The 27,674-nt window shown below is 35.0% G+C and overlaps 3 protein-coding genes across 3 annotated transcripts; 2 read left to right on the top strand and 1 right to left on the bottom strand.

The window, feature by feature from the left end:
- The first annotated feature begins 3,390 nt into the window (after positions 1-3,390).
- LOC11442410 (nuclear pore complex protein NUP62) lies at positions 3,391-12,190 on the top strand. The gene is made up of 8 exons (XM_024770856.2): positions 3,391-4,960; positions 7,636-7,720; positions 8,007-8,085; positions 8,400-8,522; positions 8,625-8,702; positions 9,674-9,777; positions 11,052-11,238; positions 11,622-12,190. The coding sequence occupies exons 1-8, from the start codon at positions 3,541-3,543 to the stop codon at positions 11,712-11,714; spliced, it is 2,169 nt and encodes a 722-aa protein (XP_024626624.2). The 5' UTR covers positions 3,391-3,540; the 3' UTR covers positions 11,715-12,190.
- Positions 12,191-12,457: 267 nt separating this feature from the next.
- LOC11442409 (uncharacterized) lies at positions 12,458-14,605 on the bottom strand. Its single transcript, XM_039827527.1, has 4 exons — positions 14,368-14,605; positions 13,643-13,784; positions 13,146-13,239; positions 12,458-12,837 (listed from the first exon to the last, which is right to left on the bottom strand). Exons 1-4 carry the CDS (start codon positions 14,562-14,564, stop codon positions 12,572-12,574), a joined length of 699 nt encoding a protein of 232 aa, XP_039683461.1. The 5' UTR covers positions 14,565-14,605; the 3' UTR covers positions 12,458-12,571.
- Positions 14,606-17,030: 2,425 nt separating this feature from the next.
- On the top strand, positions 17,031-18,503 carry LOC112416601 (protein FAR1-RELATED SEQUENCE 5-like). Its single transcript, XM_024770855.1, has one exon. It carries the CDS (start codon positions 17,031-17,033, stop codon positions 18,501-18,503), a length of 1,473 nt encoding a protein of 490 aa, XP_024626623.1.
- Positions 18,504-27,674: the final 9,171 nt, after the last annotated feature.

The raw sequence follows: 27,674 nt of genomic DNA, 5'->3' as shown, positions 1-27,674 counted from the left end.
ATAGGCTTGGTTGCTAGAGGAACAAAAGAGAAACTGTCTTGAGAAATTAGGTCTAACATAAGGTTATAAGTTTAATAGTTTGGTTTGTGAAGGACTTGTCATTAGGATGAACCAATAATTCCAAGGCTTTTATCTTTTCTTTTCTTATTTGCTTTTAATTAAAAATACAAACCTTTCTACCTTATAAAATCTTCAGTTTAATCATGATCTAAAGTTAATTGAATTCATAACTCCCTGTCGGAACGATACTCATATTTTACTACTTCGGTAAGACCGTGCACTTGCGGTTTTATCTCATCATCTACTCGCGAGGCGAGTTAGGGCGGTTTAACTCTTCACAGATGACATGGCACAAACCCAATGGTGAAGGAACCTCAACTCGCCATGGCGAATGAAGGAGCTTGCGAGGCGAGTTGATGCAGAGTCAGAATTCTATAAATAGCCCACTCAATCATCTCAGTTTTTGGGTATTAGTTTTTCATAGTTTTTCAATTGTAATATTCTTGGAGAGAGAGATAGGGCTTGTTCTTCATAGAGTGAGAGTGATAGAAAGTGGATTCTTCATCTTTTGTTGAGAAATCACAAGTTGTATTGAATCTTGCTTCTTCAATTCATTCTTGCAAGGCTTCCATGACAATGAGTAGCTAGATCTCCTTTGTTGGGATTAGAGGTACTTGATCTTAGCTTAACATGTAATCTTTTGATCTATAAATATATGGTTCTAGCATTTGATTTGATATTGATGTTATTCTTGCACTTTAATGTTATCTTTGATTTAATTGTGATTGAGAAATACTTTTGAATCTAGGTTTAGAATAACCATCTATCAAAACATAGGTTCTAGACATGGAATCGATGTTTTGATAATCACCTTGTGTATCCAAACCTAAAGCTTTGTTATCATTCAATAGATTGAGAAATCATCGATTGAACGATAAGATCGACTCTTGAATCATTCAATAGTTTGAGACATCGACCATTGAATGATACAATTGATTTCACAATATTGTTTGGACACGAATAGTGTTGTCGAGGGATATGTGATAATATCAAAGAAAAGCTAGAATCCATGTATGGTCATTAGGTTATGTGCGACGCTTGATCAAGGAACTCTAATCCTAACAAGTTTTACGCCCTATTAATCTCAACTTTATCATTTGCAACTTAGTTATTCAAACAAACAACAAATTATCGTTTAACTTAGAATGATATTTGGTGTCGAACGGTCCGCGATATCGCACTAGTCCCTGAGGAGACGATACAAATACTTACATTTGTTTGATGCAAAAATACTACATCAATAAACCATATAAATCGAGCATACATGCCATGATATCAAAAATACATCAACATAAATGATCTCCAAGTTCCAATAATGGGTAAACCTCCAACATGAATAAATCCAAACAGATAAATCTAGGAAATCTAACAGACACCTAGATCAGAGCCATCCTAGACTCAACTAAACCAATACTAGAGATAACTCCTGATATCCTCCAAGCATCAATCAACTCACCAGAGCAACTAATCCTGCACAGCGTCTACCCATCCATACAGACAGGTAGGCGGTCAAACCACTGGGGGTAAGTATTACATCATTATAATCCACATAACAGTTAGACATCAATAAAACAATTCAAATTCCAAATAATTGCCATGAATAATCAACCTCAACAATAATACATAATGGTAAATTCAAATATCACAACCAATCACTCATAACCACAAGTATGTCAATCATTGTTCCACATTTAGGACTCATGCAACAAAATGTTATGTCCCTAAGCATGACGCATAAATGCATGTGGTACCGAATCACCTCAAGGTCGTCACCTTCGATGCAACAAAAACATCGTATGTAAGATTTCACACCCGTCTTACATAATCTCCGAAGTAAAAGAGCTCAACCCTTTTACAACTACAAGACTCAACATGACTATGATGCATGGACATACAGGTAAGGACTCAAAAATGCAATCACCTCCAACAACAATATAAATGACAACTTCCAAATATATTGATCATCTCCACAACATTTGCATTATCAAAAAATGATTGTTGTGTTTAGATGCTTGATTTAGATTTCTTTCTTTGTGAGTTATCTAGAGGATTGTTGAGGTTAGATGCTTGACTTCAAATGATTGATTCATTTTCTTCTATGCTTTTTTATCTTATTTCAAGGTTTTTACACCCTGCAACATTTTTCTTTATAAAATGTTAAGAGTTAAGCTCACATTTTTTCGTGGTGATTGGAGTTCGAAACCCAAACCTTGCATATATTATGCATTGTCTCTAGCAACTGAGTTAATCTCACTAGGATAATTGAGCTCATCTTTTAATACAACATACTCTATTTTACTTTAAAAAATGTTTTAGGGGGGTGTATTGAATTTATGATTTTAAAAGACTTTTTGATAATAAAAACATCTTATGATATTCAATCAAGACTTTTATAGAATATAAATAAATCTCATGGCATTCAATCAAGATAATCAAAAAAAATATCATTGTTCACGTTAGATACTGATTTTATAGAATATAAATAAATCTCATCATTTATATTATTGCTTCTCATTGTTGTTGTTCACGTCCACTCAAGAAAAATATCGTTGTTCACGTTACATACCGATTTTATTTGGAAATATTAATTGTATTTTCTTTGAAATATGTTCTTTCACAAGAACATGATCAAAGCTTTGAAGCATCATGTGGCTATCATTTTCTGTGTGTGTGGCGTGTTTGCTTTGTTGTTATTTTACAACAGCCCAATGATGGAAATAGGTTTCATGGAGAGGTATAGGATTACCAACTTCATCAGCTACCTCGTCGTTGAAACTCTTGAGTGCTATGTGACCTCTTGGAAAATCAATATTATATTAATATCTTTTTATAACTGATCCAGGTCCTAGCTCGGGACAAAAAAAAAAAATTGATTTTATTGTATTCACAAAAGAATTTGAGCATTTTTTTTTTCTTCTAGATAATCTAATGACTAGAATTCATGAATAAGTGAATAAATGGGATGTCTGGGTTCGAACCCCAACCCCTGCATATAACAATGCATTGTTCCTGCCAATTGAGCTATTCTCACGGGGACTTAAGCATTTTATTTTATCTTCTCATTGTTGTCGATGTAAAAAAATCCATTCACTCTTGTAATATTGAATTATTCTTAAGAATCATACAATCTTTTCAAATCATAAAATCTTAAAAATTTATGTTATAAATCCATTCAAAGTATAGTTTGAAAATTCTGATTGTGAAAAGTCTTTTAAAATCCTACAAAATCAAAACAATCACACAAAATTCTCATCCTTCTGATCAAAATTGGACGGATACGAGGTCTGAGGGTGACTAAACTTGACTGAGGTCTGAGGGTGTGAATAGCAATTTACTAAATTCAGTTCAATCATCCCGTTGAATAAACGCTACCGTAAGCAAAACCCTGAACCTAAAATCTCAAACCCCTCCTCCTCATTTTCAAAACCTAACAGAAAAAATCCCAATCACCACCACTCCATCACTTTCTCACTCGCAACAATGTCGGGTTTCCCATTTGGATCTTCATCTTCCACCCAATCATCATCCTCCACATCAGCATTTTCATTCGGATCCTCTCCATTCGGATCCTCACCTTCCCCTTTCTCCACCACAACAAACCCTACCTCCACCGCCACTGCACCTTCTTCCTTCAATTTTGGATCCTCTTCTTCCTTATTTGGTGCTTCTCCCGCTTCCTCCACACCGGCCGCTGCATCTGCTCCTTCCATTTTCGGTTCTGCCACCGCTGGCTCGCCGTTTGGTGGTGGAACTCCCTCAACTCCGGGGAATCTCTTTGGCGGAGCTTCATCGGCTTCAACACCGCTATTTGGAGGAGCGGCTTCGGGTTCAACAACGGCTTCTACAACAATGTTCGGAGGAGCGTCACCGGCAACTTCTACGGCGTTCGGATTTGGTTCATCTGCTTCATCGACTCCGTCGTTCGGAGCACCGTCCTCAGCTTCTTCTACGCCGTTATTTGGAGCACCGTCATCGACGCCGTCGTTTGGAGTTGCGGCGTCATCGGCTTCAACGCCGTCATTCGGAGCACCGTCATCGGCTTCTTCAATGCCGTCATTCGGAGCACCGTCATCAGCTTCTTCAATGCCGTCGTTTGGAGCACCAGCCGCTTCGGCTTCATCGACTGCGTCCTTTGGATTTACATTTGCATCATCTGCTTCATCGACGCCGTCTTTCGGAGCACCATCATCAGCATCTTCCACACCGTCGTTTAGTGCACCGTCATCGGCTTCTTCTACGCTGTCATTCGGAGCTCCGGCTTCTACGCCATTGTTTGGAGCACCGTCATCAGCATCTTCTACTCCGTCCTTTGGTGGAACAACCTCTTCTGCAGCAACCACGTCTTTTTCACTTTTTTCAAAACCCTCTGCTCCAGTTAGTACTATAACCGCAACGAATTCTTCTAATTCGTCAGGGTTTTCATTAGGAAACTCAACTGCATCCGCTTCTCAACCAGCATTTGGTTTCGGCAATGTGTCTTCGTCTCCGGCGGTGGCGGCATCTTCAGTGTCCGGTACACCGGCTGCTGCTAAGCCAGCGAGTTCTTTCTCGTTTACTACATCATCGGCGCCGTTGTTTTCGACCTCGACTGTGACTACTACAACAGCCTCCACAACTACGACTGGTGCTGCGATTGTTTCGGCTTCTGTGCCTGCTTTTGGTGCTACTGTTGCTGGATCTTCTGCTCCGGCGAGTGGTGGATTTTCGTTGTCGGTTGCTCCAGTGGCAGCAGGGTCTAGTGGAGCTGGCTCGTCATCGGCCAGTAGTGGACCGTCGTTTGCAGGTTTTGGTGTAGGAAGCTCGGCGTCTACTGCTTCGACAGCTTCTTTTGGGACGGGATTTCAGTTTGCTAATAAGACTTCAACTCCGGCTGTTTCAGCATCCACTGCTCTTACATTTGGTAAGCCATGTTTTTTGAGTTCGAGTATGTTTATTGTTGTCTTTGAGGTGTGTGAACTGTCTTTGTTAGTGTTAGAATGGAATATTTTGATTTTCATATATGATGCCTCTTTTTATTGAGTTTATTTGTTGCTTGCACACAAATGAAGTTGTACTATAGAATATGGTACACGAAAATGTTGAGAGTGAGTAACTGAGATGTAGCATGGTTTTGCGTTTGAAGCTCCAAAAGCACGTTCAGTTATGCTCCTGTTGCGATTTCATAGAAGCTACAAAACTAAGCTTCTAATGTAAACGTGGAAAAGTTGCCATGTAACCAAGCAGAGCGTAACATAGAGTGGAGGGAAAGGGAAGTATGTAGATAATTACTTTAAATTACATGTTACAACTTCGTAGGTTACATAATGTTAGTTTAATTGGTTAGAGTTTATTAGTTATTACAGTTAGGCAATCCTCTAATTGCAATAGGAGAGGAAGGGTAAAAATAGAGAATGTAAGTGAAGCGAGTTAGTTAATCCATTAGTTTTTGGAGTGAGAGACCAGGCACTCAAATCTTTGTGGAAGACTGATATTATTGTGTATAAATTCTTGCTCGTCTTGAACCTCAATGTCCATTCATTCATGGAGGATATCCAAATAAAATTTACTTAATTTATTTCTGTTAATCTCTTATATTGTGAGTTTGTATCTGTAGTAACTCAATGAAAAGATGGCGGGAGGGAGAATTTTACAAGTAGAGTTAGAGTATGTTGTAAGACAAACTTGGAAGCGTTTGTGCGTTGTTTTGATTCCTTGGTCATGGTTATATTATTTGTTGTTACTTCTGGTCTAATTTCCTGTTAGGAACCCAAGAATTAAGATTCCAAACGAATTCCTTAAAACTGGGCAGAAATGAATACACAGCAATAATTCTAACTAGGATAAAGATTGATCAACAAAATTGTGAAAAGAATTCTTTGAATATCTTTCTGTTATTATCAATTGAATGGGATGATAGGATTGAAACAGAAGATACAAAAGGTTTGTAATGAAGAAGATAACCTTGCACTCAAGGCTACCCCAAGGGAGCACTCTCCCCTCACTAGAGCATTCTCTAGTTTACAATTTTCATTAAATGAATTCCTAATCCTTCTAAAGGGAGGTAAGTCCTATTTATAAGCAATAGGAGATTAACATCAATTAAGACAGAAAGTCTACCAAACTTAACTACTAACCCCTAATTAACTTCTTAACACCAATCCTAACAAATTCCCCTTGATTCCAAGTCCTAACATTTCTGTTTATTCATGCATTAGTTTATTGGATATTTTACTGTCATTTATTTGAAAAATTTGCTGGTAAATCTAAATCTGAAGGTAATTATTCATGTTGTGAGAATTATGAAATTAGTTAGATTTACAACATCTAATAGGGCTGCTTTATACCTATAGAATATAATGGGTTAAGTTTATTACAAAAGTCCAGTTGCTTCTAATCTTTCTTTTTCTTCTAGTTAGACAGAGGCTTACTGTTGTCTCCGTCTTGTGTTTCCTGTGTCTAATTTTAACTTGTGTTCCCCAAATATCTAAGCTTTTTACTGTATTACTAATTACTATGTGGGGTTTCTCTATACTGGTAAGTGCCTAGAGAGTATTATGGGATCATAATAGTGTAGGGTTGTTTTTAAAGGAAATAGTATAATGGTATGGTATACTAAATTTTGTGGGCCATGGGATAGATGTTAAGTAACTGCGAACAATTGATGGAAGATACTGATCCAGGTTCCACTTTGATTGAAGGAAATTCAAACCAGAATGAGTTAAAATATTGTTGGTAGGAATATTTATTGAGTTAAAGGATACGAGAGAGCTAGCATTTCATCCAAAATTTTACTTCTTTATTCAGACATGGTAAGAACCATGGCAGTAAGTATATTGCACAATGAACTTTTCTGCCGGCGATAAATATCGCAGAGTGTATCATAATTGAAAAGGAACTACAGTTAAATTATGTTTTTAGAGATTGAGTGGAACATTTGCTTATTTATTATGACTTGAACCTTGATTTTTAAGTTAATATCTGATATTTTATCTAATGTTTTTACTTAGGTTACTTATTTTTACGTCTAAATATGATTTGGAAAATAGGTTTTCAAATACACACTTATCTCGATTTGATAACCATGGTGAGAACCACTGTTTATGATAGTTAAAGTTGTGAAAAAAGAATCCAATTAGGAACTATTTGCCCTTGACACATTTCTTAGCATGGAATTAGAATTCATTGGGATTTGTTTAGGGATATAACCCTTAAATCTACTTGAACCTTAGATCAACTTTGCCATGTAGTAAATTGTTTCAAGGGACGGAGCTTGCATTGGTCAAATTCTGAATAGCTTAACCACACTTTTTTTACCTTGAACCTTGACTACTAAACTATTTTTAACTTTTCAGTTGAAAGTTAATAACTTTTTAATATTGCCAGCATGCAGGAAGAAATTGCTTTAGATTTTTAAGATTGACAAATTCAAAAGTACAGCAGGAAAATGTTTATACTTTTCTGATGCATGTCCTTGTATTTTTATGAATTTGGGATTCATAATTGTGTTTCAATACTTTTTCTATCTCACTGAAGAAATTTACTTTCTCATTCTTGTAAATTAGTATCTTTCCTCATTGTTCATAATTAATTCTGTAGGGGTGAGCACTTCAACCTCTACTGCTCCAGCCGTTTCTAGTTCGAGCACTAGTGCATCTGCTGCTGTTGTGGCTTCCAGTAGTGGGTATGTACACATATATAGTTAAAAGATTTCTTTTTTACCTTTCAGGAAAATGCAAGCGAAATATTTAATTATTCTGTATTTGTATTAATTTTCTTTTTTCTCTGGATTTTCTGATTTAAAGTTTTTCATCCGCAATACACTATATTGGTCGTAAAATAGTGATAATCACACTTTTCCTCACTTCATATCTATTACTATACTTCATTGTATATGCACGAGGGCTGAGAAGTTACTAGCAAATTATAGTGTAATGATTTTAATACTTTCTTTTCTACTTGTCCTATAGAACTACTTCAACTGTCAGCACATCAGTTGCCGCCACACCAAAATTGCCGTCTGAAATCACAGGGAAGACTGTGGAGGAGGTCTGACATCTGCTCCTTTTACATTTTTATATCCCCTGTATTATGTTTATTTGTTGTTAGGTAATTGTAGCTGTTAATAATGAGTATACTGTATTTGATTGTTTGAGTAAGAATTGAACTGCTCTTTTGTCAAATTATACTAAAGTACAAACCCCTACCAAATATTGTTCTATTTGTGAAACTTTTCTTCTGTAATAAAATGAAGGATGAGAAGTTTGTTTGGTATTGTCAACACTAACATTCTTTAACGTATTCTCAGTTATATTATCATCTGTTTCTCTATTTCCCCTCCCTAATCTTGTATCTTTATGTAGATTATCAAGGAGTGGAATGCTGAGTTGCAAGAGAGAACTGGGAAATTTCGAAAACAAGCTAATGCAATAGCTGAATGGGATCGCAGGATTTTACAGAATCGTGATGTTCTATTGAGGCTTGAGGTTTGTTTGTCTTCAAATGACCATTTTTAATGATATTCTACACGAAAACAACTAAAGTTAGCAGTTATTTCTCTATAGCTTATTTATATTGTTATAATCTAGATTGAAGTGGCCAAAGTAGTTGAGACACAATCAAGTTTGGAGCGGCAATTGGAGTTGATAGAGACTCATCAACAGGAGGTATTTTGAGAATTTTTCTCTTCCTAAATAGTTTGGCGTGAGCTTCTTTTTCACGCAGTTCTAGGAGATATTTTCGTTTTATTAATATGACTGAATATTCATAAACTTTAGTGCTTGTATTCTATTTTGTAGAGGATTGTTTGACTACTGTGTTTCTCTTCAAACATTGAACTACTAATGCTCTTGAATATGTAAGCATATAAAGTAGAACAGATAAAATAATGATTAAATTAAAAAAATAATAAAACGATGATCCCAACTAATTTATTATTTTAAATGCTCTTCCTAAACACTTTCCACTCCCAAAGGTGGTTAGAGCATTAACACTAGTGGAGATGCCATTGTTTTGCAATAGGTGGGTGGATTTTTGGGTTGGATTCAGCTTCTGATTAACAAAATCACATCTTAGTAGAAAACTTGGAACTGCACGTTCACAGCAGTTTTACATGCTAATATGTCCCTGATCAATTTCAACAAGAAGTGTAGAAACTTGGAACTGCACGTTCACAGCAGTTTTACATGCTAATATGTCCCTGATCAATTTCAACAAGAAGTGTAGAAACTTGGAACTGCACGTTCACAGCAGTTTTACATGCTAATATGTCCCTGATCAATTTCAACAAGAAGTGTAGATACGTAGGAGTAGGCGAAAAGAACTCTTTGGAGTTATATGAGTTTTACAATCTGAATCAAAATTTTGAGTTTGTTTGACTACTGTGTTTCTATTCTAACATTTAATTTATAGATGAAGCTAGATAGTGTCAGTCATTTCATCTAACTTTTCTTTTGGGCTGTCAAACATTTCTTAATAGTATCAGATTGAAAATTTTCAATTTAATGTAAATAAACTTGTTTTTTACCCTCAAAATCTTCACATAGATTAAACACTCCACTCTTCCATGTAAAAATAATTTTGGACTGTGTTCAGTATTGTGAAAAAATCTCTTCCTTACTTGCAACCCTTGTATCAGGTTGATAAGGCCTTACAAAGTGTTGAGGAAGAAGCTGAACGTATTTACAAGGATGAGCGTGGTTTACTACTTGATGATGAAGCTGCGTCCACAAGAGATGCTATGTGAGTTTCAAATTCTCTTTTTTTCCCCCCTTAATGAGTATCTTGCTCTAGTGAAGGTGATTTATTTAGTTTAACTCTATGTAATGTAATATGAATTGCTATAATGTTAATGCAGATTTTTTATTTTTTAAAGTGCTCATGGTTGAATTGTCTTATATTCGATATGTTTTGAGCTATAAACCACATCATTGCCAGAGAGTTTCAATTCTTTATTTCAATTTGTATCTTTTAGTGTGAAATAATTTTGATCTGTGACTGTTGAATTATTTTATACATAGTTATCATATACTTCACACTAACCATGATAGGGTTATCAATCATGAATGAACATGTACGTAACTCCACTTGGGTTGGCCTGGCGGTATTGGCTTGGGACCTGGGAGTGTGCTCCTCCTTAGGTCTCAGGTTCGATTCTCCCTAATGTCAATTTGGGTGGGTTAATTTAGCTTCTTCAAAAAAAAAAAAAAAAGAATTAACATGTACGTAACATTACATAAAAAGTTAAAACCACCAAGACTCTAACTATGAAGTAAATGTTTACGGTTCAAAATATGCTGCTCTAATAGATTACCTATTCGCATGCTATACACTTTTTAAAAATCTATGAGAATATTGTGTGTTTGGTTGTGTGCTTTGTAGATGTTTAAGTTGAATGAAATTTTACATGTGAACTCAACATGATAAACAAGTCAATGGTCAGGTTTATAAAAAACACATGACAGGGTATTACAATCAAAAGTGTCTGCTGTGGTATATGAACAAAAGTTTAATTTTTTGTTTAACTATGTATTACACCAACTATTTTATACAGGGTGTTACATTGATCTATGTCATCACACTGATCTATTTTATACAGGGTATTACATTGATCTAAAGTGAAATTTGTCGCACAGGGTATTTACAAGAACGTCCATACTTAAATCACACTGACTATTTTTGATCTATTTGAAAAATTTCTATGTATAAAATAAAAACCATATGAATCATTAAAATATCAGTGTGAAGCATATGATAAATTGATAACTATGTACAAAAATTAATTCATTGACTTGTTTATTTAACATCCCCAACCACCAATCTTGGTCACAAACAAAAGTGTTTTGTAAAATTTATTTCAACAATATTTTATCTATACTATGCGTCATCTCAAAAATGAAATTCAATATGCAACTGAAGGCAATGTATCTCTTGAAAATTATGTGCTTACATTTCTCATTTACATTCTTTCTTCATTACTGATGCTTTCCTTCATCTCTATATACTTTGTTTTGCAGGTATGAGCAGTCAGAACTGATAGAAAGGGAACTAGAGCAAATGACAGAGCAGATAAAGTCAATTATCCATTCCCTTAATTCAAACCAGGGTGGAGAGGTTGAAGCACCAGATGGAATGACTCCACTAGATGCTGTTGTTCGAATTTTAAATAATCAACTAACTTCTCTCATGTGGATCGATGAAAAGGTTTGTATTTGTCAATGTGCTATAGCTGCTTGTTTGTTATAAATATCTTCAAAATCTTGTTTTTTTATTTACTCTTTCTAAAAAATTCTATTGAGATTTATTTTTTTCCCTATTTATATCTCTTTATTGTGTAATAGCCTAGTAAAGGGGCTTTTATCATATGTCCTGATCCCCCAAACATGTTATCATGGAACTTTGCATGTGATGTATTTATGATATGTGCATAAAGGTTCTAATTATTGCTTAAGTGAAACTGAAAGTAAAAAGTTGCAAAAGCAGGGAATAAGTTCTAGAATCTTAAATGTTTCAACTTTTCCAGTTTAATTTTTGCTTTTTTTTCTTCTTCAAGTGATCTGCCTCTGACATTGATCAATCTACTTCAGGCTGAAGAATTTTCTTCACGCATTCAGAAGCTATCAAACCAAGGTTCTGCTTCAGATCGTCAGCTGATGGGACCTGGAAGTTGGATGTGGTGATATTTCCGGAGATTCTGGATAGAATTACTATTACTATTGACTCCCCAACACTTCTTCTATAATTTCATTTTGAAGCATTATGAAATTTTGAGGATTGTTAGTAGTAAGGAAAGTTGTTTCTTGGTAGAACCCTTCTCACTGAAACAGTTGATATCTGTAACTAGTTGCTGCCGAGGTCTTACAGATGATTGAAGGTGCCTGTGAATTTGCAAATAGTTAATTGTGTATTCCTTCCAAACGAATGATTTTGGTAACTTGGTAAACTCTGTAGCATTTAAATTTTAAATATATTAGCTGGTCATGGGCCATGGCATTTATCTTTGTATTTGCTATAGTGAAAAGGTGATATTTGTGGGATTAGGATTCTGTTGAATAGAGGGAGTTTAGTAGAGATAAATTAGTATTTGAGATTTCACTTCAGGGATCTGTCTTATTTATGTTATTTGTGTATGAAGATTTATTGTTTGATCCTGACATGTTTGGTTGCTTTCATGCAGAATTGATTTTGCCTCCAAAATTGATTTTGCCTCCAAAATTGATTATACTTGAAGTTGGGATTTGTAGCTTTTGAAGCTTCAATTGATTTTCACACAAGTTTCTAGTTCAAATCACTTTTCTATGAATATAACACATCATTTTATTTTCAACACACTTTAAGTGAGAATCAATTTTGCAGAAATAATTCACTTAAAATCAATTCTTGCGTTAACAGTTCTCCCATAACGTTGTTAATTAAAAAGATGTGGAAAATCTCATATCTAATATAGATAAAAATTGTAAATAAAAGGTCTAATTCTTTAAAACACTGATATCATATTAATAGATACACATTTTTTTTTGACAATAATATATACACATTAGACTTGACGACTTTGATATCTAGCCATGATTACAGTTAAAAGGATGACAATGGAAAGAAGTGTAGATGACCTAACTTTTTCATCTAACTGTGATGTATCTCCTGTTGCATTTTCAATCCCAGGGGACTGGAATAAATCATTCATAAGTGACTGAAAGCTTTGTATCAGTTCCAAGACTTTTCCTTTCATGATATGAAATATCCAGTTTAAGATTTCTATGCTGATCTCTCTTTGTTCTGAACTCTGAGGCCTTTTAGGTTTAGCTGGATGGAAGAAAACAATGTTAGATGGAAACACTTCTGAGATATTACAAAAGAAAAACCATTGTATGTTTCATTATGTGAATCACGGATACTCCTCAAATTAAGCGTGTCCTGGTCTCGGGCATGTGTCGTGTCCGATACCGACACAACACCGACACATATAATTACACTAAATTATGTGATTTTATCAAATTATTATTGGTGTCGGCATGTCAGTGTCTGTGTCGTGTCCGTATTCGTGCTTCATATCATTGTTTGTCTTGGTGAATATTTCATAATTCCATTCCACACGTTAGTAAAATACATACCTGCATCAGGCAACTCCAGAAGCCTCTGATGCAACACATTTCTTATGACAGCATCCCAAATGGCTTCATCAGATGATAGTGAAATCACTAACCTCTACAAGTTATAATCCGAAACACATTAAAAAGATCGTTAGAAATCAACACAAATTAAACAATATCAACAACTAAAATCATAACAACAAATAAAATATCGTTAAAAAGATTAGAATTTTCATGATTTCTCTTAACACTTAAAGCCATATTGGGTCACGAGGGGAGTCCGGGGGACCACCCACATCCAGGCAGAACAATCACACAAGTGAGAGCGACACCACACTTTTATCCAAAACCTTAAGACAACGAGCTTATGTGTGATTTCACTTATAAAGTGTTCAACCTCCACTTTCCCATCCGATCTACAACATATAACTCAAACTTACACACACCAATTGATTGTGTTTTGAAACTATAGAAAATGCTTTGTAATGTTTTGAAACTATGCAAGTCAAGAGAGAAACCTTAACAGCAGGATCAGCTTGCAGCAACTGAAGAGCATTGTAAAGTCTATTATATCCTTGAGATTGCACAATCCTTGAATCATAATCATAAGAGTCTGCGATCTGTTGATCTATGATTGTTGTTGATACTGCTTTCATAAACCTGACAACAATTTGAAGAGGAATGCTTAAGTTGTTGTTATTATTGCTTGTATAAAATTTTGCCACACGATTCTTAGAAAACTTTTTACAAGTTACTACAAAGGAAAGAAAGCTGAATTTTTAGGTGTAATAAGAAATGTTACGACCATTAGGACTCAATACAAAAGATTTTGAGGTCTCCGCAATGACAACATAACCGCAATTTCGACTACATTAACCGTTTATTTCCGCATTTCGTAGCAATATAAGGGATTGCAGACAGCAATTTAAAATAACTATATTGTCACAAAACAATGACACTAATAAAGTTGAAGCTATAATACTATTTTCTTGAATTTAAAGTTCCTGAAAGTCCCTTTTATTTTTCGCAGCAACAAATATGAAAGCTATAATACTATTTTCTTGAATTTAAATACATCCTAAATTAATTATATTTCTTAGTGCGCAATATGAAAGCACTACATTAATTATCTTTTCATGATATATATTCCAAAACAAACAATTTCATTTAATCAAAAAGCTTCCCAAGAAGTAAGAAGTAACAAAGAGAATAAGCAAGTTAATTCACAAAACAAGAAACTCACTCTTGAAGAGCTGAAATTGCATCCTCAACTTCCCTTCGAGATGGAACAGTCTCAAATACAGGATTATAGAGACTACCATTTGATGTTATCTCTTGTTTTCTGCAGAACTGGCCATTACAGCAACTAGAAGATAAGGTTTTATTGGCGTTACTCAATTGAGGTACAAGATGATCAATATGCATAGTTCCACCTCCCATTGATGAATGAGGATTGTTTTTTCCAATATCTTGATAAGTGATGACGAGTGAGTAGTTGAGTGGGCTTCTTCAAAAGTATAGGCCCAATGGAATTCTGGGTCGAAAGTTGCTTTTCTGACATCGATAACTTCACAATGACACAAGAAAATTACTCAAAAGCCCCCAGCAGTAATTAATTACCGTTGAGAAAGCCGGTAGCAGTTAACTGCCACTGGCCTCAGCAGTAGTTAACTGCCGTTGTGTTTGTAACATATTGAAGACAAAACCCAGCTTCCAGTCACTCTATCATCATCATCTCTCTCAAAAAATTCAAAATTTTCACACTCTCTCTAAAAAAAACTCTACCAAATCATCCAAAATTTTTCCACAACATATAAACATATGTTTATATGTTTATATGTTTATAATTTTAGTTGTAGTTTAATTTTTATTAATTTTTGTTTTTTTTTACTATAGTTATGTTTATATATTTTTAGTTTTAGTTGAAGTTTGCCTGACCAAAAAAAAATAAAATTAGTTGAAGTTTAATTATCTTATTTATTCACTTTTCGAATTTAATTATTCAGTACGCAATTTTAATTATTTGAATTCACGTTAGATTTAATTAGTTTTTATTTGAATACGCAAATATTCAAAACGCGACTTTAATCGAAATTATTCAAAACGTAACTTTAATCGAAATTATTCAAAACACGATTTTTATTCAAAGCACCAGGAAAATGTAGTTTAATGTACCAAAATGCGCGCGACATATAAAAAAACATAAAAAAAATCCAACACAATTAGGCATTACAAGCCACTACATATCTTCCTCGTCACACAGGTTAATCGGGTTGTCCTCGACAGTCCCTGGGGCACCTGCTTTTGACTGAGGACCAAAATAGCATATCCTCCCACTCCTCCTCAGCCTCGACTGATTGTACACCAGCACCTTCGAATCTCCCTTTTTGACGGAACCATCACATGTGCGACATAGGCGATTTTTCTTTCTTCTTGGCATCACCCTCCTTGTTGTTCAACTTAACGTTTCCCTGATTCTGAGACATATCTACATAAACAAATTGGCGATCAAAACCTACGTAACAATTATACAATAATTCATCAAAACCTAAACCAATCCTAAAAATTATACCATAACCAATCGTAACAATTCTATGACAAATTCATAACAACAAAATTTCATAACAAAAAACTAATCGTAACGATTATACAACAATTCATCTAATCCTAAAAATTCTACCATAATTTCCTAACAATTCTACAATTTTAACAATCCAAACAATTCTAACAACATTATTTGAAATATCCATTAAACCTAAACCTAAATCTAAACAATTCTAACAACAATTATAACCTAAACTAACAATTCTAACAACCTAAATTATCATAACATCATAAAATCAATAAATCTCTCTATAATCACAATTTAACAAAAAAAAACTAACGAATCAATCAAAAAGTAGCAATGTAATATGATGATAACAACTTACTTGATTTTGTGAGTCGTAATTCACGTTGAATCCGCAACAATTGGGAAAAATGGCACCTCTTGAACTTCAATCCGCAACAATAGATTTTTGGAAACTCCTATGCTGTTCTGTTCATATAACAGAACACAGCGATAATTAACTACTGCTGGTGCCAGCAATAGTTAACTGTTGCCGGATGTCTCAACGATTATTAACTACCACTGGGGGCTTTTTAGTAAATTACATGTGTCAATGTGAAGTTATCAATGTTAGAAAAGCAATTTGCATGTCATTGTGGTTTTTATCATTGTTTTTCAATCATCATATATGTATGTATAAAAGGCAATTAACTTAAATATTATATCAAAAAATGATCATATATATATATATATATATATATATATATATATATATATATATATATATATATATATATATATATCATATGAGAATGACATGTTTATATGAGAATGATGAGAATGAATATGAGCCTTCAGATTAAAAGGAATGGCTGAGATTAAATTATCACTTAAGTGAGTCATGTGACAATGTCATGTGCCATTCTCATTCCAAAACAATTCTCTCTCCTCCACAATCAGAAATAACTCCCGCCCTAAATCTTCTCCTTCTTCTCAACGTGTCTCTTTGTATTCTACATATTCTTACCTTGTCTCTCTCATCTCACATTTCAGGTGCACTTTCCTTATTTCTATATCTTAAATGTTTGATTGTTGCTAGTTATTATTATGCATGTTGCTAGTTATATTATTATGCATGCTATGTTCATGTGTCGTGTTTTGTCAATTTAATCCTCTTTTTATGATTAAGCATGTCTTTGTTCATCTTATTATTACTATTTATTTTAGCATGCTAGTTTGTTCATATTTCATCTTTTATTTGACCATCTTTTTATAACATATGTTTTCGATATCTTTTTAGTTATGTTCAATTTAGTAATAATTTATTTGTTGTTTTTATTTCTTTTAGGATTAATTTTATGGAGTTAGATGATAATGAAGTCGATTTACCCTCACCGTCAAAAGACGGTAATGATCCAAAAAATACGTCAGTGGAATGGATTCCTGCGTGTGAGGATGAACTCAAACCCGTGATTAGCAAGGTATTTGATACTTTAGTAGAAGGAGGTGATTTTTATAAAGCTTATGCTTATGTTGCTGGTTTTAGTGTGCGTAATTCGACTAAAACGAAAGATAAAGATGGTGTCAAATGGAAATATTTTCTTTGCTCAAAAGAGGGTTTTAAAGAGGAAAAAAAGGTTGACAAGCCACAACTGCTTATTGCTGAAAATAATTTGTCTAAAAGTAGAAAAAGAAAATTGACGCGGGAGGGATGTAAAGCAAGACTTGTTTTGAAGAGAACTATTGATGGTAAATATGAAGTCTCAAACTTTTATGAAGGTCATTCACATGGGCTAGTCTCACCTTCAAAGAGACAATTCCTAAGGTCAGCAAGAAATGTAACTAGTGTTCATAAGAATATATTGTTTTCCTGCAATAGAGATAATGTGGGGACTTCAAAAAGTTATCAAATAATGAAGGACCAGGTCGGAAGTTATGAAAATATAGGATGCACACAAAGAGATTTGCAAAACTATTCAAGAAATTTGAAAGAATTGATCAAAGACTCTGATGCAGATATGTTCATTGATAATTTTAGAAGAAAACGAGAGATAAACCCTTCATTCTTCTATGATTATGAAGCTGACAATGAAGGGAAGTTGAAACATGTGTTTTGGGCTGATGGAATTTGTCGAAAAAATTACTCTTTGTTTGGAAATGTGGTTTCATTTGACACAACATACCGCACAAACAAGTATTTTATGATTTTTTCACCATTCACTGGCATAAATCATCATCGTCAAAGCATAACATTTGGGGCTGCTCTTTTGAAAAATGAAAAAGAAGAATCGTTTGTTTGGTTGTTTGAGACATTTTTGAAAGCAATGGGGGGACATAAACCTGTTATGATAATAACAGATCAAGATGGGGGTATGAAGAATGCAATAGGAGCGGTTTTAAAAGGGTCGTCTCATAGATTTTGCATGTGCCATATTCTAAAAAAACTTTCAGAAAAGGTGGGTAGTTCCATGGATGAGAATAGTGGTTTTAATGATCGTTTCAAGTCATGTGTCTGGAACTCAGAGTCCTTGGAAGAATTTGATTTGGAATGGAATAATATTATTAGTGATTACAACTTGGAAGGAAATGGATGGCTTTCTACAATGTATGATCTAAGAAGCATGTGGATACCTGCATATTTTAAAGATACATTTATGGCTGGAATTTTGAGAACAACCTCAAGATCAGAGAGTGAAAATTCATTCTTTGGCAACTACTTGAATCATAACTTAACTTTAGTGGAATTCTGGGTGCGATTTGATTCTGCTTTAGCAGCACAAAGACACAAAGAACTTTTTGCTGATAATAATACACTTCATTCTAATCCATAATTGAAGATGCACATGAATTTAGAGAAGCACGCTAGAGAGGTTTATACTCACGAAAACTTTTACATATTTCAAAAGGAGTTGTGGAGTGCATGTGTAGATTGTGGAATTGAAGGAACAAAAGAGGAAGGTGAGAATTTATCATTTTCTATACTTGATAATGCTGTGAGAAAACATAGAGAGGTTGTTTATTGTCTTTCTAATAACATTGCACATTGTTCATGAAAAATGTTTGAGTCGGAAGGCATCCCATGTCGACATATTCTTTTTATATTAAAGGGGAAAGGTTTTAGTGAAATTCCAAGTCATTACATTGTGAATAGATGGACAAAGTTGGCAACAAGTAAACCAATTTTTGATTGTGATGGAAATGTTTTGGAGGCATGTTCTAAATTTGAAAGTGAGAGCACATTAGTTTCAAAAACATGGTCACAATTGTTGAAATGCATGCATATGGCTGGTACAAACAAAGAGAAATTGCTCCTCATTTACGATGAGGGTTGTAGTATTGAATTAAAAATTTCTAAAATGAAGACTGATGTTAGACCTTTAGATGAATTGGAGGCTTTTATTGGTTCCAATGTAGCTAAAACAATTGAAGTTCTTCCACCTCAACCTTCAAATACCAAAGGTTGTGGAAAACGCATCAAAGGGGGGAAAGAGAAGGCAATGTAACAACAACAAAAGAGAACGAGGCTTTGTAAAGCTTGCAAGCAATATGCATCCCATGATAGTCGCAATTGTCCCACAAAATCCTCTTCATAGCTTTTAGTAAGATAACAAGACTTTGTGTATTTAGTTACACACTTATTCTAATTGCATATAGTTAATTCATATTTATTATTGTTTTTCTTATATGCAGGGAATGGAACATGGTATTGGAGATAGAGATCTTTTTGCTGCTACTTGAAGTTGTTTTTTTTTTCTTTTTGTTGAAGAAGCTGCTACTTGGAGCTGTTGATTTTCAATTAGTTGATTTCAGTTAATTTTAGAGATGATGACTATATGCTACAATGATATATTGAAGTTCTTTGTAACTTGTTAGCAATTTTTTGGTGACCCGCACAACTGTTTTGACTTCTGTGATGTGCGTTTAGCTGCTATTTGGTAGCTGTTATGCAGTTGACAGTTTGATTTTTCTGTTTTAGGCTTGTTGTTAGTTAACAATATTGAATATACACTTCATATGTCCGCTTTTTGGCTGTTTTCTGGCTCCCGTTTTGTGTGGTGTTGTTATGCTAAGCCAGCTTCTGCTTTGTTGTTCTCTTAGCCTTTTGAAATTCTTGTGCATGGCATTTAATGATATTTTCTGTACTCAGTATTAAATGATACTCTATACCAAAATCAAATTAAACTACTTCAAATAAGCACAATATTGAATTTTTTTTTTTAATTGAAATTTTTTATTCTCGTCGAGTTTGTACTAAAAACAGTACCCCTCGCGGAAAAAACGAAAAGGAACTAATAACACCAGGTGCCGTATATATGTGGAACACCAAAATCCCCACAAACAAACAACTGGAACAACATAATTCCAAAGAAAAAACCACCCGGAACCGAAACTAATCCTATGCAAAACTATACTTAGGGGTTAAATAGGTAGCAGAAACCAAAACAGCAATAACAATGCTGCCTCCAAACCCAGCCGAACATAAAGTTGCCTCAACAACAGCTCCGACAGTTCCAGCAGCAGCGCACCAGAGCTAAAAACCAACATCTACCGTGAGAAATAAGCCTCCTAACAGTGCAAAACTTTCCTCACACTTGATGATCCTTCCAAACAAAAATGAAATTCAAATATCTCCCATGTCCCTGCAATTAGAAACAAGAGTACAAGCAACGTCAGAAACCGTGTCCAGCTTTTCTATCAATTAACAGTCCAATATACAAAGAGAGATTGACCAAACAATAACTTATTATGATGAGACTAATTGGGAGACTTTGTGCTTTGGATAATGACAACTTAACATTGAGTTCATTACACTCAAGAAAGGTTTTTAAATTTGGGTAATTGGGTGCTAAATGACGAGACTAATTGGGTGCTAAATGAAGAAAGTAAGAAAAACAAGCTCATTTGCTTACCTCTAAAATAGATTCTGTAACAACTCAAACACAATATCAAAGAAACTCAAGCAACACATACATAAAAAATTGAAATCACCAATTGTGTAACAACTTCAATTCTGGAAAATTATTAAATATAAATAAATTCAAATTCTAGAAAATTATTAAATATAAATAAATCCCCTTCAAAATAAAACCAAAAATAAATGAATTGATTGAAGGAGGAGGAGAAATCTATTGGTTTTGGAAGCTAATTTGCTCAATTGTGTTAAATCATTTTAAGGAAAGAATTTAACTGTAACGAGTAGAGAGACAGAGAGAGAAAGAGAGATAGATAGAGAGAGAGATGACCGTCGGAAGTAGGTCGTAGCCGGAAGTAGGCGCTCGTCGGAGAGAGGTGGTCGTCGAAGAGAGGTGGTCATCAGGGAGAGAAACTATCGCACTACAGAGTTTTAATTTAAGAGAGAGAAAGTTGAATTGGAATGAGAATGGCACATGACTTGAGAATGACACATGACTAACTTAAGTGATAATTTAATCTCAGCCATTCCTTTTAATCTGAAGGCTCATATTCATTCTCATCATTCTCATATAAACATGTCATTCTCATATGATATATTCTCTCTATATAATATATAGGGCTTTTTATCGTGAGAGGTGAGAGGGTTGAATCCTAACCCTTAGATTAATCTTTACCATGATATTGACATTTAGTAACCGTATCCAAACTTTTCGTCACCCTCATTTGCATGTGCGACCTTTCCTTTCTTCTTAAAAAAAACAAAAATCATTCTGCATTTTCTCTCGTATGTTGCTGCTACAGTCTTCTCTTTCAATTTTAACTTTTCCAATTCTTGGGCGATGCTTGTTTGCTGAATCAACTGTAATTGTTTTGGTTAAAACGAATTTAAACGTTATTATTTACACACCTAAACTTTCTTCATCTCTGTCACAAGTAGCCATTATTGACCTCACAATCATAGTATTCTTTTCAATATAAAAAATAACAATTATTGGATATAAATTCAGATGGTGGATCAATTTGAATCTTGATCAAAAATAGTAATTTAACTTAGTGGCTCATCCTATTAAACCCCAACCAAAAATTGAATTGATACGCAGTTCCTTTTGTCATTTGAAAGAAAACTTACAAGAGTTGAAAATCAAACATCTATCGGATTGAAAAAACTGTGAAAAAATGGGAGTTTCATGAGATAGAAACAATTGGGTGAGTCACAAATAAAAATTGGAGTTTTATGAGATAGAAATAGAAGCGATCGAGAAAAGACATTAAGAAGCTAAAGAAGAAGATGGTATTAAACATATTAAATACGCTCACAGTTTATTAAACATATTAAATCTGAACCGTTGATGTGAATCCAAGGGGTAGGATTTAATCCTCTCATCTCTCACAATAAAACTCATCTCATTTGATATGTCCTGTATATATATCATTTCACCTAATGATATACATTTCAACTGAACTAACGATATATATCTAATCTATGGCGCCGAAAGATCAATGAGACTATCATCCACTTCAACCTTCACACCAGGACCAACCCTCTCATCGGGATCAAGATTTTCAATAGTGTACAATTCTTCGTCATCTTCTATCACCTCTACACCCGCCGCCCGACTTAACTCATTATAATCTGGCATCTGGCTGGAATATCTATCAGCCAGATGTCTGCATCCTCTCGATGGTATCGTCTCCATAGAGCGGAAGTGGGAGGAATCGGACAATCATCCTTCAAATCCAATGCCATAAAATGGTTGTCATTAACATATTCTAGGCATATCGATACTTGGAGGCGGCGGTGGACCACATAGAGGGAAATAGGTTTTTGATTTCCCAATGGACAACACAACAACCGTTTGGTTGAATTCCTGTGCGATGAGGAAACCCATATCCGGCATGGTTATCCATTTATTCGGTGGTGCATTCTCAATACCGCCGTAGGATAGAGCGTCTGAGACCTCTTTAGACCGCCTATCATCATTAATCATCCTCCGATAGCGGACATTTTCTACACCGACAAGTTCTTTGTAAAGGTTGTACCAGACTATTTGGTGATCATCAACAGTCAAGTTACGTAGGACCGTAACTTCTCGGAACCCACAATGTCCATCACCGGGTACATCTGTAACCTTTTGAATAAAGTCATGCATTCAAATTGGGATTTGGTCTTTGTGTGGTATGTGGACTTTAACAGGTGTTTGCTTCTTCGGATTTTTTGGAATTGGCTTAGGAGAAGTAGGAGACATGTTGCTTTTCCGTGCACTCTTTCTAATCGTCCATGTTGATTTTGACTGTGAACCCTGTGTCTCTTGCTCCTGGGAGTCGACAATCTCCCATAGGGGAGGGTCCCGCCTTGTCGATCGAATGCTTTGCTTATCATTCTAGGAGCTCCTTTGGTGGTGACCTTATTTGGTGGTGGACACATAGAGGTGGTCTCTGGTAAAACAAATTGTCGGAATTGTTCTTTCATATGAAATTTCATGTTGTAATCGGCGTCCTTGAATCGAGCCTGCAATGTGTAAAAAAACTTTCATTTTGTTTGTTGCTGAAAAATAGGCAGAAACATGCATTCTGGTCTGTGCACTGATACGATCCGGATTTCAAAATCCGGAATGCATATGCAAATCCGGAACTTCCCGATACACCCTTTGCATGAGCCTTAAATGCACTTGCATGGGGCGTAAATGCTACCGTTTTGGATTATATAATCCGAAATTCAACTATGTTGTCCGGATTATATAATCCGAATTTCACTAGTACATGAAATTAAAACAGAAATCCTGGGCAGAAGCTAAAGTAACACAATTTTTTAAAAATATACCTGAAGAATGTCCCATTCTGGCAATAAAGAGATGTCTTCTTTATGAAGCTCCGGATCAACCTTGTACTCGAACCTCAACCTCTTCCAATGAGTGTGAATTTCATCCAAATGGAGGGCGGTGCCATTCTTGATCTTCGAATCAATCATACACGCACACGGTAATCCGGAAGTGATCAAACTGAAACAACCACATTTTTTATTTATCCGTACCAATTTGAAGTGCTTTATTGTACTCCACTACGAGGTGATGCAAAGCTTCCCTTGAAATGTTTTGGATCAAATTAGACCATAACACCTTTCCTCTGAACCTATATTCAAGCATGATAATGCTCGTCTGAAACGAAGCATGTATTGCGGTATGTTGCAACTCTAGCATCTCATGAACGGATTTCCAGTTTGTACTTAAATCACCCATACTACTACTCAGATACTTTTTCAACCTAGCGTGTGTAGATTCAATTCTGTTTGTTGTACTATTCCCCATATGAATATTTCTGTCAACCCAATACCTCACAAACTTCTCCTTAACCGAATCCAAAATTGTCTTTTCAACATAATCCAAAAACTTAGGGAATTTTGCGCATACAACTTTGAACCGGGTCCAATTATCAATATACGCTTCCTCCATTTCGAAGTGCACAATATCCATCACAGTCTTCACAACCAAAGCAGGCTTGATCGCTTCCCCATTCTTGCCTTTGAGATCCTTCACTTTGCAATCCAATTTACACTTTGCTCTCACATTTTGTCCAATGTGATATGAGCACAATAGAGTAGTAGCTTTAGGGAAAACCTTTTCCACAACATTGATCAAAGCATTGTCCCGATCAGTGACAAATACTTTGGGATACAGATCTTTGGAGTGCAACATCTCACGACACCTCTGAAGAGCCCAATAAATGTTGTCTTGCCTCTCTGACATCATATAAGCAAAAGCAATAGAGAATGTTTTCATGGTTGAGGTGTTACTGACAAACTCAAGCAATGGAAGATGATACTTGTTGGTCTTATAGGTGGAATCCAACACAAGCACGGTGGAGAACGTGTTAAAAAACTTGATAGAATTTGGATGTGCCCAAAAAACATCACTAACATCATCAGATTCACGATACTTTCTACAATGATACACATAACCATTATCAACCAAAGACTTCAAGAGATGTTGCATGTCATTCCTCGTATCCCTAATGGACTGCCTATACCTGTGACATGCATTATTAACGTGTTTGATAGTAGTTGAAGTGGTACGGTTCCTCTTCCGTAAGTTGGTAAGCTTTTGCCTCAGAGGAATGTTTGAATCCACCATCTCTTGAAGGTGAACACGTTCATTTGGGTTTAGACGACCGACAGTTTTATGACCTTTCAACACATCTCTCATGTCATGGTTGTGTTTACCATCACCAACTCTGAGGCTTCAATCACCACTAGTCAACAAGTAATCTCTCAGCCGAAACGGACACTGTGCCGACTCTTTCTCTTGTACTCGGTGTATAAACCTCCCCTTTCACATATCAAAGTAACAAATGCGCTTCTTCAATTGTCACCGTTATCGGATTTACCAATAACAGTGGAAAAACCGAGCTTCCTAACTTTTGTTGAACAAGTGACTTCAAACACACAAGGGGGGGGTGAAATGTGTTCTTTAGAAAACGATTTAAAACAAGCACTTTAAAAAATGTTTAACCAAATAAAATAAAGTGCTTATAAAAGTTTTTAATAAAGATGAAAACTTGGAGATATTGCGCTAAAATAAATAACAAATAAAGCAAGAGAGATAAAGGGATAAGAGAAAAGACACGAAGTTTATACTAGTTCGGCCTAAAACAACAAGGCTTAGTCTAGCCCCCAAGGAAAAGTCCCTTGAGATTTTCACTGCTCAAGCTTTTAATTAGGATAAGCTAGTAACCTTTACAAATAACGAGCACTCTCCAAACAAAACAGTCCTTTGTAAAAGAGTCTCTAAAACCAAGAGATATCACCTCTCTTGAAACCTTGGGATCGCACCCAATACAAATAAGAATTACAACAATAAAATAATACACCAAATGGGTAGATATAACAAATTGAAGCACAAGCTACAACTCAACTATGTAGTAAAAATAGCTCTCAATAAAATAAATTAGCAAGTGTAAAAATAATGAGAGTGATGAAATAATATTGTTCACAAAGTTTGAGTGCAAATATGAGTTGTGTGTAAAGAGCTACTAAAATGCTATGCACATATTTATAAGACAATGCTAAAGAGGTGCAATTAACAAAAGTAGCCGTTTGAGAATTAATATGAAAACTAGCCGTTTGACAAACAAAGGATGATCAATTTGGCCATTGAAAGTAATTATGCGGAAACAAAATTTTCCATTAAGAATCATAAAATGTCAAGTTGATTTGCTAGTTAGAGAAGGTATGCACAACGGAATTTTCAATGCTCATAGTCAATTATTTATTTGTCATAATGATTTTGTAAAAATTCAAACTTTAAAGCACACGGTCAGAAAATTGATTTTATTTTTTTTAAAGAACGGTCAGAAAATTGATTGTAATGCATTGGAAAATTGTTTTTAGGATATGCATACAAAAAAAATTATTTTTAAGATGATAAATAACTAAAAGCTTTTCAAAACCCAAATATGATTTTTCTTGTCAAAATGTTTTTATGCAAAATCACATTTAAATCAAATTACCGTGAGTGTGTGATTTATTTTTATGAGAGCATTTTGTCCTGCTTACATAAAAGTCCTAATACAAATAAAAATAAAATCGAAGACTAGAAAGCCTGAATCTTCTTTTCCGCTTTTTGCATCTTTGTTCATCTAGGACTTCTTTTGTCAATCATCTAAATCAAAGTATTCACAGGTTTCTCTCGAACGGACTCCAACAAATCATTATGTGTAGCAAACTTGTGTGTAGTGGTAAAATGTTCTCGTTGATCAATACAAACAACAAGAATAGGAGGAGGAGCATCCTCTACTTTTGCATCGCCTAAAGAAATTTCAAGTTTCAGTGGTAGTGGTGGGGGATTCTCGAATTTGGAAATTCAAGAATCATGCACATCTTCAAGTAAAAGAACCAGCAAAGCGATAGGATGTTCAATCTCAGCTGGATCATCATTTGGGGCATCAACCGGAACAACCATAACTGAAAACAGTGCCAAGCTTAGTCAGAAAATGAACATAGTTTCTGTACTGGTTGTTATCACAATTTTGAAGGTGAGAAAAACACAAGAGAGAGGGGGGGGGGGGGGGGGGGGGTTGAATTGTGTTTTCTTTTTCTCTCTAAAAATACTTCTTCTGATAAAACTTCAGAAGCAGTTTGTGAATGCTTCTGATGAAATGATCAAAATCAGATATGCAGCGGAAAAGATCAAAGCAGAGAAAAGAAAAGCAAGACACAAGCAGTTATCCTGGTTCCTTCCACAAAACGGAAGTAGTCCAGTCCCCCTTGCACTTCCAAGGAGATTTCACTATAATCACAAAGATTACAAATGCTCAATACTCTCTAAGTATGAGACTTCTCAAAAATGCTCAAGCACACACGCAAGAGTCTTCCAATGCTCAAGCACTAAGCAAGAGTCTTCTAATGCTCAAGCACGCAGGCAAGAGGCTTCTGATCAAACAAAAATACAATGAAATTAGTTTGACTTGAACACTTGATATACAATCAGTGGTGTTCACAATACAATACAATAAAGACTCTAGACTTTTGAATTTCTAAGATGTATCAAATCAGTGCAGAAATTCAGTGTGCTTTGTAGAATCAATTTGACAGAGTTTTGGCGCTTTTTAACTTGTGTGTCTCTATCTACTATCTTCAAGTCTTCACTCCTTTATATAGAGGCGTGAAAGAGACGTTGAGATAATTAGCACGTCTAAAGAGTCGTTTGAAATCCTTTGATCATTCACCAGTAATCCTTTGCCTGATTTGGGTGTAGTCCTTTGAAGAATTAGCTTCAAATTCATTCCCATCTTGAAGGCACAAATTCTGCAGGCAAAGCTGTTGTCTTGTCTTGTAGCGTGGACAAAACAGAGTAGTGGAGGTAGTGGTTGTACACTTGTACTTTGTCAACTCTGTTAACGAAGGACAAATGCTCAGTGCTATCCAAATGACCGTTGATACCTCCCTTTCAATTCTTCGTTCTTCTTAGATAAGGTTGAAATGAGAAACAGCTACTTTGGATCTTCAGTTTGAATATACGGATTAAATGTAGCTTCTGGTGATGATTTCGCTTCTGATGAAAACTTTGCTTCTGATGACCTTCTGCTTCTGATGA

This window comes from Medicago truncatula, chromosome 7, assembly GCF_003473485.1.
Source record: "Medicago truncatula cultivar Jemalong A17 chromosome 7, MtrunA17r5.0-ANR, whole genome shotgun sequence".
In the NCBI taxonomy this organism is placed as follows: Eukaryota; Viridiplantae; Streptophyta; class Magnoliopsida; order Fabales; family Fabaceae; genus Medicago; species Medicago truncatula.
The sequence above is the reverse complement of the archived record's forward strand: the minus strand, read 5'-3'. Positions and strand labels throughout refer to the sequence as shown.